At 37.9% G+C, this 13,545-nt stretch overlaps 1 protein-coding gene across 4 annotated transcripts in view; it reads left to right on the top strand.

Annotated features, from left to right (window-relative positions):
- Positions 1-13,545, top strand: part of slc2a4rg (SLC2A4 regulator) — a 43,646-nt gene that overhangs the window by 9,961 nt on the left and 20,140 nt on the right. The window contains exon 1 of one of the 4 annotated variants that reach the window (XM_028012235.1): positions 12,483-12,569. The exons of the other annotated variants lie outside the window; for them this stretch is intronic. Coding sequence (XP_027868036.1) covers positions 12,541-12,569 — 29 coding nt within the window. The 5' untranslated portion in view covers positions 12,483-12,540. Of the gene's footprint in view, positions 1-12,482; positions 12,570-13,545 lie in introns of those variants that run through there. 4 annotated transcript variants of the gene reach the window in all.

Raw genomic sequence — 13,545 nt, 5'->3', positions numbered from 1 at the left:
TAGTGTTGCTGTTGTCTTCTAAACTCCTGGCCATTGCATCATTGGAGTGTGCTTGCTATGTCCTGCTCAACCAGCCCAGCAGCTCACCTGTAATCATATGGGGCCTGACACATTTGTATGGTTCTTCAAAACATTTCAGTGTAGATCGTGACTGAGGTGACTAAATCCAGTTTTAATTTAAGGGGTTTACCAAAAATATAGCATTTGTAAAGAGTGGGTTGAAAAAAAATCTTCAAATGCTTTAAATAGGTCTTTTCCATGAAAGAACCCTCAATCTTGAACTGGTTCTAATCGGGTGCCTTCAAATTTTCGTGCCTTGTTGAGAGCTGACACCTGTTTTCATCAGTTTGGGGAGCCAGATAAGTGTTGTCAACAGTGGGTATTCTACAGCATAGTAGAGAGTGTTGTAGCAAGATGGCAGCGCTGGCTGAGTTGTGCGTATTAGTTCTTTGTTCACATATCTTCCTTTAGTTTAACAATTCACAGACATTTCAGCTGATCACCAATACAGCGTTTACTCTTAACGTAGATGGCCTATCTCTGCTTTCCAGCCCTATTGTCCACACTCAAAATAAAATCAGCTGCTTGGTTTCCTCAACAGATAAGTGCACATTCTTCGTTCCTATGATTTTTTTTGGTTGTTTCTTTGTTCAGTTGACTAGGCTTTTTCTCCAGGTGTTGACCAGTGCGTGGGTGATGTAATGGTTCACACAGAAAAATCAGTTGCACCATAGTTAGCGCTGTGAAACTTCCTTTTTTGCTGTTAGAACACAGGACAATAATTCAAAACTTTATTTGAGAACCGTAATGGACCCTGAACTGTGTAAATGTGGAAAAGTCCTAACATTTAAAAGTAAAATGTCTTAAAACTATTTAATATTTGATCAATTTAAATTAAAATAAATGTTAAATGCCAGAGGAAAACAAAAAAACGACACTGAAGATCAGTTGAAAATGGAGATCTTGGAAATGTCTGATGGATATGCTGTTTTTGAAAGTTTGATAAAATGCTTAGTACTCATACACATTTGTGTTCAGGGGCTGTGAGCTCTGACGGGAATATATATTTATACATATAATATTCCAGGTTTTTAATCTCAGAGAGGGGACATTTATCCTAGTACATGAGGAAGTCCAGAAAAATTGTGGAATATCTTCAAACATTTCCATGCATCCCAGAGTTAAAAAATACTTTTAAATGTCTGTTTAAAGACTCTGTAGAAATCTGTTTATTGGTTCTTGGGTATTTGTGGAGAAAACCTTAGCCAAAAGTCAAAATGACAACATACAGACAACAAATTAGAACTCTAATCAAGATGAAAGCCACTTTTATCACGGCTTTAAAAAAAAAAGAGGCCTATTGCACAATTAAGATTTTTCACTCCTCTGTCTTTCAGTTTATGCTCTTCTAACTTACAGGCTAGAACTTAGTTCTAAAAGAGTTTACATAGTTTACATAGAGTTTTGTTGGTAGTACATCTATTGTACTACCAACAAATAGTAATATTAGTATTTCTTTACCAATATTTCCTAGACTAAGATGATAAACTTTCTAAATCTGCTTTTGTTTGTCCAATTTGTGATTTTTTTTTCTAAAACTATGGTGGTATAATTTAGGAAACCATTTTGTTAAACCAATTTTAATAAATATGTTTGTGGTAAATCAAATTGCTTCATTTGAAACTTTATGGTTGATTAAAAATAAACACCACAATACAAAAACTGCACAATAGTTCAAATATTTGTATATCCCGTATATGTTTTAGATGAGCAACACTATTAAACAACCTGAACTCTTATTATTGCCTTGATAAGGTAGAGTGGTTTGTCACTTGGAGAGTTCATAAGGTTGTGCTCAAACCCAACATAAACATAAGTTATGTTGGGTTTGAGCACAAACATGCCGCTACACAGAGCTGAAATGTATGAAGCTTTTCTCTCAGATGCAGAGTAAGGTATGGATCAGTGTTCAAATAACCTCTAGAAGTCACAGCTCTTCTGTGGTGAAGCAATACTGAGAGGTTTTACATACTGTATACTCTAACTGTTTCCTCATTAGCTGCTGTTCCACCCACAGTGGGCTTTAATACAAAACTCCAAAAGTCTATTGTTTGGCTTTGATGGAGCAATAAACACTGTTGCAGTGATTCCCAGTTTAGAGTAATTGAAGGAAGTTTCTCTTGTTTGTAATTTGGAATCAGAGCAGAAGAATGATGATCCAGTAAGATGTTCAGCTGCTTCAGTTTTTCCTCGCTCTTGCTCAATCTGCTCCAATCCGGTTTGAACCCAGAATCAACACCACAGTCTCAGTTGGTTGGATTTACACTATGTTTTACTCACCATAATTGCACCATAAGGAAAAGATGGAAAGAATGAAACTGGGAGAGACAGGAGTAAGGGAATAGCTCAAAAGTTTGGTGTCAGTTTTTGGACACTTAGAGAAAGAAATAGATATATCATCCTTGAATGTGAACCATTAAATTATGTTCTTTATTTGGCATTCATAGCTTAGCTTAATTTCCCTCAGTAAATTGCTGAATGATGAACTGGCAATCTCTCCAAGTAAACCACACCCCAGTGACGCTGTAGATGCCACTGCAGCCTCCACCCCGCGGTGACCCTGCAGGGATTAGCGGATACAGACGAGATTATGTCTTGTGAATACTTCAGTGTATTCGCAGAGTAAAGATGTCTTGAAGTATTCATGGTTAAGAAGTTCAGCGTTAAGTTAATGAAGACCATTGCTAGGAAACTTTTATCAATAAATTTGAGTGATTTGTCTAAATTTAAAAGTGGAGTTGCCAGGGCAGCCTGAACTGAAGAGTCCCTTACACTTTAAGCGCAAAGCTTTTTTTTTTTTCTTTTTTTTTTTTTTTTACAAAAAAGCATTTTGATTCTTTTTAATTTAAATAAAAAATGTAAATTAAAATGCATTTACCTTGTATGTTTAAGTCTGAGAGAGTAGAGATTTGGCAGGGAAAAACCTGACTGTTCAACAGATGGGACTCTTTAGCCATTTACAAAACATGACTTTTTCTCTGGGCCAGAGCTGAACCTGGCAAGCTCTCCCATCTGGCTGTCAGTTGGAATTTGGCTGCATGAAAATGCACAAATGTAGACTCACCAGTTGCGTCCAGCTTGCAATTATTTTTTTTCCATTTTTATGAAAGTAAGTAGTCATATTTCAGCTTTTCTTGTAAAAAAGAATATGTTAATAAACAATGGGTTGTAATGCCCTCCCAGTCATTTACAAGCAATTTTCTTGTAAAATAGTAAAAATGAGCAAGGATATGCTCATTTTATGATCATTGTGTCTTTAGTGTTTTCATAGTGCTCTTATTGCTTCCATTCATCTTAATAACTATCCCTTTGTTGGCACAGAGGGTAGAAATTGAGAACCTATTGCTTTATATATTCCGAACAATCTAAATGTTCAGTGCAACATTGACCCAGCGATAAGTTAAGCTAGTGTTTGGGACCAGTCTTTATAAGTTGCTACTTACTGTAGTAAGGGGTAGCCAGGGCTTTATCTTATAGAAATTATGTCACATGTAAAAAACAAATCAATAAATAAATAAAAATAAAAAAGATGTCAAACAAATAGTTACATACAGTATATCTTAATCTTTTAAAAAGTTAGCATGAGGGAGGAAGTGCTATAAGCTGAAATTTTTTCAACTTTCTTGTACTGCATTTTACTGACTAAACCGGCAACTTGTACAAACAAAATTATAAATGTTAGTTTAGTTGAATAAAAAATAAAATAGCATACATTTTGGTAATTTAAAATCCATGCCAATATCAAAAATAATCCACACCTGTACAAGTAATCAGTCACCTTAAATGTGTATGTATATGTTGTATAAATGCAGTCATTTCTCCACTAACTGTGATTGATTTAACTAACTGACGGAAACAGCTGCTCAGATTTTCTCTGTGACTCTCGCTTAGACCCTGAAATCTTACAAGGTTTAGTCTTCTGTCACCACAAAAATGTTGGCAAAACGCTTCAGATATAGAGTATGTTGTCAGACATCCTAATAATTTCTTACTTGGCCAACATAGACAAATTACTGTACAAATTTACTATCAAGCATGTGAAAAAAAAAGAGTAATTTTAAACTCCAAAAGGCTAATAGTTGACTAAACTAAAGTAAATGTTGTGTTTCTGGCATACCATCTGAATATTTACAGAAAAAACAGGATAATATGCACTAATACGTGTTCCGTTTGTAAGTTATCGCCACCCTGTGGTTGAAGCAATGCTTTGCAGTCAGGTGCTGGCCTTGCAAAGTAAGCTGTCCTCTTACTGGAAACGTCATAAAACATTGTCGACCCTTGGTATTAGCTGCAGTACATTACAGGCAGCTTCCATCATAAGCAAAATTGTGAGGCTCAAATGTTACAAATTTAATTATTCAAATTTGCAATATCATATCCAAAGTTTTGGAAATCAGCTGCCTTTTAGAATAAATGTTTAAGGTTCACTCTCTTCAACATTTTAGTTGGTTTTTATTTATGAGTTATATTATAAAACAACTAAGCAATCATGGATTTGTCTTTGGTTTAGAAATGTATATAGAACAATATGAGCTATTCTTGATGAAAATAATGCAAGTAAAATCCACTTTACAGTATGTACCAGTTTGCTGTGTCAGGCTCGATCGTGCCGTTTTCCTTAAAGGAAATGCAAACATTTCATAATGTGCTGTGCTATCAAACAGAATGTAACTTCCTAGCTGTTTAGCTGGTGGCTTTTATGGTTACTTTTTGTGGGTCTCCACCTTCCTAGCTTGCACTGTCTATAAAAAAGATTGTAATCATTTTTTTAATGACTAGAGACTTTCTCTATCTGACACTCGCCTGTGGATATTTGGCTTTGTCGGAGAGGGGGGGCAGAATGGATTGCTAACAGCAACAACGATGGTTTCCTTTCACAACACACAGGAAACCAGGCAAGAACCTGTGCTGGCTTGTGGTGGCAGCAGGGCAAATCTCAGAAGTAGGCATGAGTGGGAGTGGGATGTGAGGATTGAGAAACAAAGTTGGAGTATGAGTGGAGAAAGACAGCTGACCGCAGTTGAGGGTCTCCAGCGTTTACATTCCTTTCTGTTTCAATTAATCCTCCCTGTCCTATTTCTAGCTTGTATTTCTAAGTCAGTGATCTGTCATTTTCCATCTTTTCTCCCACCTATTTGAATTCTAAAACACGGAAAAGGGGATGGCATTTTTTAAACTATTATTTAGTTTTTCAACTCTGTTCATAAATAAATCCAGTTTTTTCACTGCTGGTGCAACCAAGGATGGTTTGGTTTGTTTAGATACATGAACAGCTAACTTGAATGGATGTCAAAATAAGGAAAAGAAAACAGCAATTTGGCAAGGTTGTGTGGCTTGCCTCAACAGAAATGAAGAATGACATGCTGCAAGATAAGGAAGCGGTGTTATTGTAGACAGAAGGGTCTATCTTTTTTTGTGGGCCTCAGACATAAATAGGAAAATCAGGCTAGAAAAACTAAGACCCCTGGTCAAAACAAATTCCCTGCATTCCCTTAGTAATGGATATGCTGGCAGAGAGGAGTGCCTGAAGTTGAGAGGACATTTGTTTAATCTACTTTTTGATATCATAGCATTGAACGTATAAGACATTGGTTCAATGTCTTCTGTCCGGCAAAATGATCACAAATGGTGTCTTCTGAACGAGTTACTTGTAGATGCCTTCATTTACTCCCTGCATTTGGAGGCAATGTTCTAACTTAAGTTATTATTGGATGAGAACGGCACTTTAAAATCGCCTTAAGTAGCAGCTTGCATTGTAGCAATCATCAATTCTACGGATTTGAACTGTACAATTCAGAAATGTTATGTCCATTTTCCAATTTCTATAGCTTTCTTTTTTTTAAGTTTCAAGTTGCTTCCACCAATACTGATCAGCTGATTCCAAATTGTGTGATAAGAACATGACACCTGTGAAGTTTTTTTTTTTTCCCTGATCTTTTTGCTATAAACAGTAATTAATTACTTCAGGTTAGTTATATTACAGGTTAGTTTTTCAGACAAATCATAAAAATGCCTTTTTTTTTAACCCCTCCAGGGGGTCTTTTTTGTGGGCTCTAGTGTCCCTTATGTGATAGTAGGCTGACAGGAAACAGGGAAGGAGAGGGGGGAAGACATGTGGCAAATGTCGTCGGGTCTGGGAGTCGAACCCGCGATGGCCGCGTCGAGGACTCAAGGCCTCCAAATACGGGTCACGCTACGCCCTACGCCACCACGGCACACCCCAACAAATGCCTTTTTAAATTGAAATAACTTATTAGGTACTGACTTTCTTACTGACTTTATTTTAAACATACTACTGATACCGCAAATTGCTAACTTTGAGTCTTCTTAACTCAGTAACACCAGCCAAACCCAAGACTGTGGTTGTTAGCATGATGTGGAAAGTATGATGCATTAACTATAATTGGATTTTTAAGTTTCCAGCTGACAGATAATCAGTAAGGGCAGATTAAGCTAAAAATGATCTGATCCAGTTACCAGCTAAATTCTCAGCATATCTTCAGAAATATATAGTTATATTGTGTATATGTACAGTACAGACCAAAGGTTTGGACACACCTTTTAATTCAATGAGTTTCCTTTATTTTCATGACTATTGACATTGTAGATTCACACTGAAGGCATCAAAACTATAAATAACACATGTGGAAATATGCACTAAACAAAAAAGTGTAAAACAACTGAAAATACCCCTTATATTCTAGTTTCTTCAAAGTAGCAACCTTTTGCTGTGATTACTGCTTTGCTCTGCATTTTCTTGATGAGCTTCAAGAGGTAGTCACCTGAAATGGTTTTCACTTCATAGGTGTGCCCTGTCAGGTTAATAAGTGGGATTTCTTGCCTTATAAATAGTCATGAAAATAAAGAAAACCCATTGAATTAGAAAGGTGTGTCCAAACTTTTGGTCTGTACTGTATATATGTGAGCCAGCCAGAATATGTCTCGTATGGACAGAGATCATTGTTGCCAGAATAGCATCTGCCTCCATTGTGCTTTTAATGTATCAAATTTTTCTGAAGAACCATTGATTTAAAAATAATATTATGGAATGTCCAAGTCGAAACATATGTATTTACGGTACTTTTAGAAGGGAATTTGCTTTCACATTAAATTGTTTGCATCTATACATTTGCATCTATATGTGTAGTTTATACATCTAATAAGATGGAATTGAAGGAATCATGCTTTTTGCTCCATGTGTGTCCTATATTTAAATTTTTTTGCCAATACAAAGCTGTTTGTGTGCATGTCCTGAAGGATACAGATTGCATTCTAGGATCAAGAGAGAGAAAGAGAGGCCTTTTTGTGTTGAGACTGAATAGCCTCCACAGTGAGAGGCCACATTAAAGAGAGACAGCTCCTGCCCAACAGCCCTTCCCTCTCCGGGGGTTCACCGCCTGTGGGCTTATGTAAGGCCTGACATGTGCGTGGACTGCAATGAAATGGAAAAGTTGTAAAAGTAGGAAAGACAGACAATAAAATTCTTATGCATTTTTAGACATGAATTTCTGTTTGTTATATTTTTCCAATATTTTCTAGTGTAGAAATGCAAAGGATCGCTGATGTAGACATGGGTTCTTGTGTTGAGTCACTGGCAGACTGTTTACTGTCAATCATTACGACCTCCTGCAGCTAGCCAGCGACTGGGGCTCCTGGGGGTCAGATGACATTATATAATGCTATTGGGGTCCAGGCAGAATGATGGGGCACAGAGGCGGTTGCAGGATTGAGAGCAGTGTGTGTTCTATAAATAGTGGGTTTGAATGAGGTGATACGCAGACGATCACCAACACCAGCCTTGTCAGACCTGGTAGACTCCCAACATTTTCCTATTATGATATTCCAGTTTGACAACAGCTTATCTCTTTCTGACACCACTTCTCCACTTTACATGTCCAGTTTTCCTAGAATCCTTGTCTACATCATCATCTGTGGGTTGTTATGATTTAAATAACATGCGATGTCTCAACTTTATAAACAAGCTATAGACAACCAAGATCCTCAAAGCTTTGAGTTTGAGCGAGCTGAGAGGAAAAGGACGGGGGTGCATATCCTGGCATATAAGAGACAATATTTTGTGGCTTTGGGGGTAGCAATCCTGTCAGCCTTTTTAACTCTTAAGAGGTCATAACTATGAGTGATACAAAACAAAGAAAAAAATTCACCAGATCAAAAGTGTAACTGGAAACATGCCCGTGTTTATAATCTGCGATGCTCTGGCCTGGTGTGCATTTGCATTTGTTTGTGTTCATGATAGATAAAAAGGAAGCGCAGTGGATGTAAATTTCACCATGACTCCAACAGAGAGGTGTTTGATCGCTGATTTTAGTCATGAGTTTGTGAGACAGTGTTTTTAAACTTTAACTATAAAGGTCAAACACCAGCTGCCTCGTCACTGTTAGGCACATGCAGCTGCTATGGATATTGGGAAGCTTCTACACACACACTGGGAAGGCATACAAACACTACATTATGATGTTGGTGTGGATGGGTGCCGCGTTGATCACATGATCAGACTGGATGAATAAGTGATATTTAAAGCAACTACAGCTAAGCTTATAAGAAGACAGAGATCATTGTTGCCATTTTGTTGCAACAATGAGATCTAGACCGTCCATGTTCAGCAGATATTCCAAACAATAAAGCTGCCCACCAGCCTTCCATCTGTCTCTTCTTTTCTGTTGACCTTTAAACTAACCGTCATGCAAGCAGCCTATGGGATTCAGCGCTGTTTCCTGGAAAACAAGATACACATCTAAGTCTTGTCTGTGGTTTTCAACTTTATTGCACCATAAAAAAAAAAAATGGTAAGAGGAAGGCGCTCAAAGTCTTGCTATGGAAAGCAGAGCAGAGGCTTTGCCAGAAAGGTGCAACACGCAAATGAGTGTTACAACTCTATTTGGTGGAGGAAAAAAGTTGTTAAATTCACTCAGGGTTGATGAGCTATCAAATAAAAAGCAGATTTCTTCACAAGTCTCTATAAAAAGAAATAAATGCATAAAATGTCCCGTTTTCATTTTGTTTGTCTCTTCGTAAGATGAACTGTGTAGGTAAGAGAAAAGCAAAGACCTTCAGAATACCAGCTGTATAGGTTAAAAGAATGAGCAGAGTTCCCTGAGTGGAGCAGCTGGAGGAAACTCGCAGTGCCCAGAGATATGGTCTTTCAGGATATGAGTTCATGACAGTCCAAACATCCCCACAATGATTAGCTTTGTTTTTTAATAGCTTAGGTCTAATGAAGAGGAGAAAACAACTTAAAAGCGTTAGAGTTGCTGGTAAAACTTCTGCTTTCTGTCTGATAGGGTAACAATATGGTCACCACCCGCTTGATAATATCTGTAGTGGTACTGTAATGCAATTGAATCCCCATGAACATAAAACTGTTCAGTAAACTGCAGCATGTACAGTGGAACACTCAGTGGAAAAACTCTGTAGCTTCAGGATTTTATTTTTTTCCTCCATAAATGTTACCTAAGCGCTGCAAGTTACTGTAACTTAATCTGCTGTGAGATGTTCCATTCAGACAAACTTCATCCAACTATTCCAGGACGTTTTCCTCTCATCATTAAACAATGCTGTGACAAATTTTATTATTTTATGTTGAGCTTAGGGTTAAAACGTTTTGTATTCATGATCAAAATCTCACCATAATGTTGGTTCACCTCTCTATATCTCCAATTTTTGTTCTCCAAAATATGATTTAGAGCAAGTATTTTAAATTGTTAACCATTTATGTGATCTTTCAATTTAGTGTGTGGGGAGAAAGCTGGAGTGGGCCTGAGTAGTTGTTGTACAGCATTCCTGTTATTTTTTGTAATTTCCAACATTTCATTTTTGGAAAATTTAGTGTGACTGGACAAATTGTTGTACTGGACCCTGGAAAGATAAAAACATAAGAATCTTGTAAAAAGATTTTGCGACATAGTAATATTATACTAATCTGCAGCTCTTATCTTCTCAGTGGATACAGTACTTGAATGCAGGATGGATCGGACAGTGGTTTCTTCTTTTTGAACTCTGATCTTGTTTTTGCTGCTTCTTGTCTTGGCTCAGAGCAGAAGTCTCCACATGTGCCTGAACCTGGCATGTTGACTTTAGCTGGCCCATGTGTGGTGCTGCTGCCAAAGAGGTGTGTTCTTGGCTCAGCTAAGGCCAATCCAAATTGAAGGTGTAAGGAAGGTAAAAGTGTGTTTTGAGTATGTGGGTGTGTGTGAGAAACCGACTGTATGGTTCTGTTTGTGCATGCACTTAAATGGGCCAAATGTCACACATACAGGGCCTTGCAAATGCAATCCTACTACTTGAACCTTTTCACATTTTTCTGCAGCATGCATGCATATATTTTATTAGGATTTTGTGCAAAGGACCAACACAACATAGTACACAACTATGGCACTGAGTGAAAACGTTGCATGGTTTTCAGATTTTGCTGTCACAAATATTTTGTAGCCTCTAAAATTTTGAAAAAAGGTATTTTTCAACTGACAGCTTTCTTGACCCCAGTAAAGAAAACCATCTCCACAACATAGTGCTGCCATCACCTTGTTTCACCCTGAGATTTGTGTACTCAGGGTGATATACTGTTAGGTTTTGTGTAGCATTTTCAATGCAGGCAAAAGGTCCCATATTTGTTTCAGTCTCCCACATGAGCTGAGGATCTCTGGAGCTCCTCCAGAGTTGGTGTCTTAGCATTAGTCCTTAGGGATGCACCGATTGCAGTTTTCTGGCCAATCACCAATTACCAACCTTTAAAAATCCGATTCCAGTTTTGGCCGATTCCAATTTTTTTGTCTGACATGTTGCTAAATATAGTATGAAAGTTGCTGAGTTGGCAACAGGGTGGTGACTTTTGTTAACTTCAAACATGTAGAGATGACCGGATGGGCTGATCTATCAGTCAAACCTCTCTCACAGGAGAGCAGAAGAGGACAGTGGTGTTGATTTTTAGACCTTTGTAGAGAAGATCGGTGGATAATATCAGCTTCACATGTAAATATCGGTTGATCACCTCCTCCCAGATCTCCCAAAATTAAGGAAATTTTTCTGAACCCAGAACTTTTTTGCTTCAAGACAACAGTGCCACTTATTGCATCACTGTGCAGAGATTACATTTTAAAATCACTCATTAGTTAGACTTATAAAGCAGTTAGTTGACCTGAGCTTTATTCAAAGGTGTCCTAGAAAATAGTAATGCCTAGTTTTCAAGTTTTTATTTTTATTTTTAAAGACAATTTCAAAAACATAATTCCTTTCCCACTGCTTTACAATAATGTACTTTTTTTTTTTTTTTTCCGAAGAGTTTTTGCGGCGCTAGTGGCTCGTATTTTTTCGACAGTAGGCAGACAGGAAGGAGGGTGAGGAGAGGGGGAAGACATGCGGCAAAGGTCGTCGGGACCGGGAGACGAACCCGCGACGTCCGCGTCGAGGACTAAGGCCTCCAAACGTGGGGCGTGCTAACCCCCTGCGCCACCACAGCACGCCCCACAATAATGTACTTTTTATGCACTAATTTTTCTATCATATATAGTACAGTAGTGATTAATTTAGTTCAGTTTAAGTTCTAATGGCTGCATAAATTTGAAAGGCACTATGTGTTGCATAAATACACATGCACTAAAATGGGATTAAGCCTTCTCACGTAAAGTAACTGGCACCTCATGAAACACTTGTCATTGATGGAGTTAAATTTAACATCTGCCATGAATGGCTTCTTTACACCCAGCAGAATAACATAGTAACCACAGGCTATTTATGTAAGTTCATTAAAATGAGTGTAAAATTTATCATATTATCTTTGAATGAACTGTGCTTACAAACATCCAAATTTGAAAAAGCAAGAAAACCCAAAAACCTAACCTCATCACCCTCTTAACCGCATGTATAAGTACCACACAGAGACAACATTTGTCTAAAGCAATATCTGCTTTCCCTAAAAACAGAAATTGCAGGAAGCCTAAATAAAACTATGTTCAGTTTAACTTGCTTTAAAATAAATCCTGCTATTAGAAGACATAAACAGATTTTTAAAGACCTTGTTGCAGTTTTTGTGCCCTCCTTCTGCTCTGCTCTCCCACAAGCTTTAAATATTTCATAGTTATTCCACAGACAGATGAGACGAGGGACTATGTCATTTAGGGTCGGTCGTCCATCGAAGTGAGCGATAAGCGGCGATGGGGGAGCAGTTATCTGTCGGAGTGGATTTTTATGATCAGAGTTGGTGTTTATGATGGCAGAATGTGGCAGCCATCTGCTGTAAACACTGATATCAAAATCAGTAGAAGAGCAAATTAGGTCATCTGTTTATAAAAAATAAAAAAAAAAAAGATCATCAGTTGGCTTTGTGTAAAAAGATGTCTAAAACATGTCCATGTGTTGTTTTGCTCATCACATCCATACAGAGAAATGTGCACCAGATGTAAAAGCTGTGGTGACTGTGAGGGATCATGGTTGTTCTGGGAAGCAGAGGAAGGAAAGTGCTCAATGTCAGGAAATCAGGCTGGGGATGGAAGGTGGGTGGTAATAGTGTTGGTTGTGTCTTGGTATCTGTGTTTGCAGGCATACGTGCATGAGAGGGAGGAATAATAAAATTTGGATTAACTCTGGTTTTAACCAAAAGGCTAGCTATACTTTTTGCTTGTTTGCTTCCTTCTCCCCTCTAAATGATATGCACATGTAGGTCCCAGAAAACAAACTCAAGCAGGCTTAATTCTCACTTTTAAGTCTAATTTTACTTCCATGTTCAAACTGATAACATGTTGCCTGTGTTGATGATGAAATGGAAACAAACAGCAGAGAAATGAGCTCCATAAGTCATAACCGTGTCCCTGGCTGGCCCTGTTTAGTACTGAAAACATGGCTAATGACTGAAACAGGACACAGCTAATCTTGTTATCTCTTTATCTCTTGGCCAGACTGTATGTGAGTGTGCGCCTACATGTATTTGTCTGTACTGTTTATATATATTGCGTTTACTCATTTTTGTGTAGTTCTGGTGTCCTTTTCAGCAGTATTATTATACTCTGAATTTTCTTCAAGGACTGTGAGCACTCAGGTTCTATTTGACAATGTAGAGGAGTAAAACTAACATATCTTAACACTTTTCTTTCTGTGTGGCGTGTGGTGGACTGCACAGGCTTTCTTTCTGAGAGATATCTGGTACATTCCGTTGGGATGTGTTTGCTCCCTATCCAGCAAATTCTCATCAGCGTGGGAGCTCAGCCACTTACAAACTTTTTTCTGTGCTTCTGCAAAACTCTTTAGAAAGTAAACTTTTATTACACAAAGTGCTGTTTGTGCAGGTAGATGGAGGGTTGATCACTTGAAGCGCACTTCTAGACATGTTTGTAGAAGTTTTTTTAAATTGATTGTGTGTATTTGTGTGCGCGAGCTTGCATTAAAACTCACTGTGGAGCTTAGCCAGGGCTTAGGGCTTGGCTGAGAGAATGCCTCAAACCAGTTTACTCTGGTTGAGTAGTGGAGAAGTCA

Source organism: Xiphophorus couchianus, chromosome 1 (genome assembly GCF_001444195.1).
Source record: "Xiphophorus couchianus chromosome 1, X_couchianus-1.0, whole genome shotgun sequence".
Lineage (NCBI taxonomy): Eukaryota > Metazoa > Chordata > Actinopteri > Cyprinodontiformes > Poeciliidae > Xiphophorus > Xiphophorus couchianus.
This window is presented reverse-complemented; position numbering and strand designations above follow the sequence as displayed.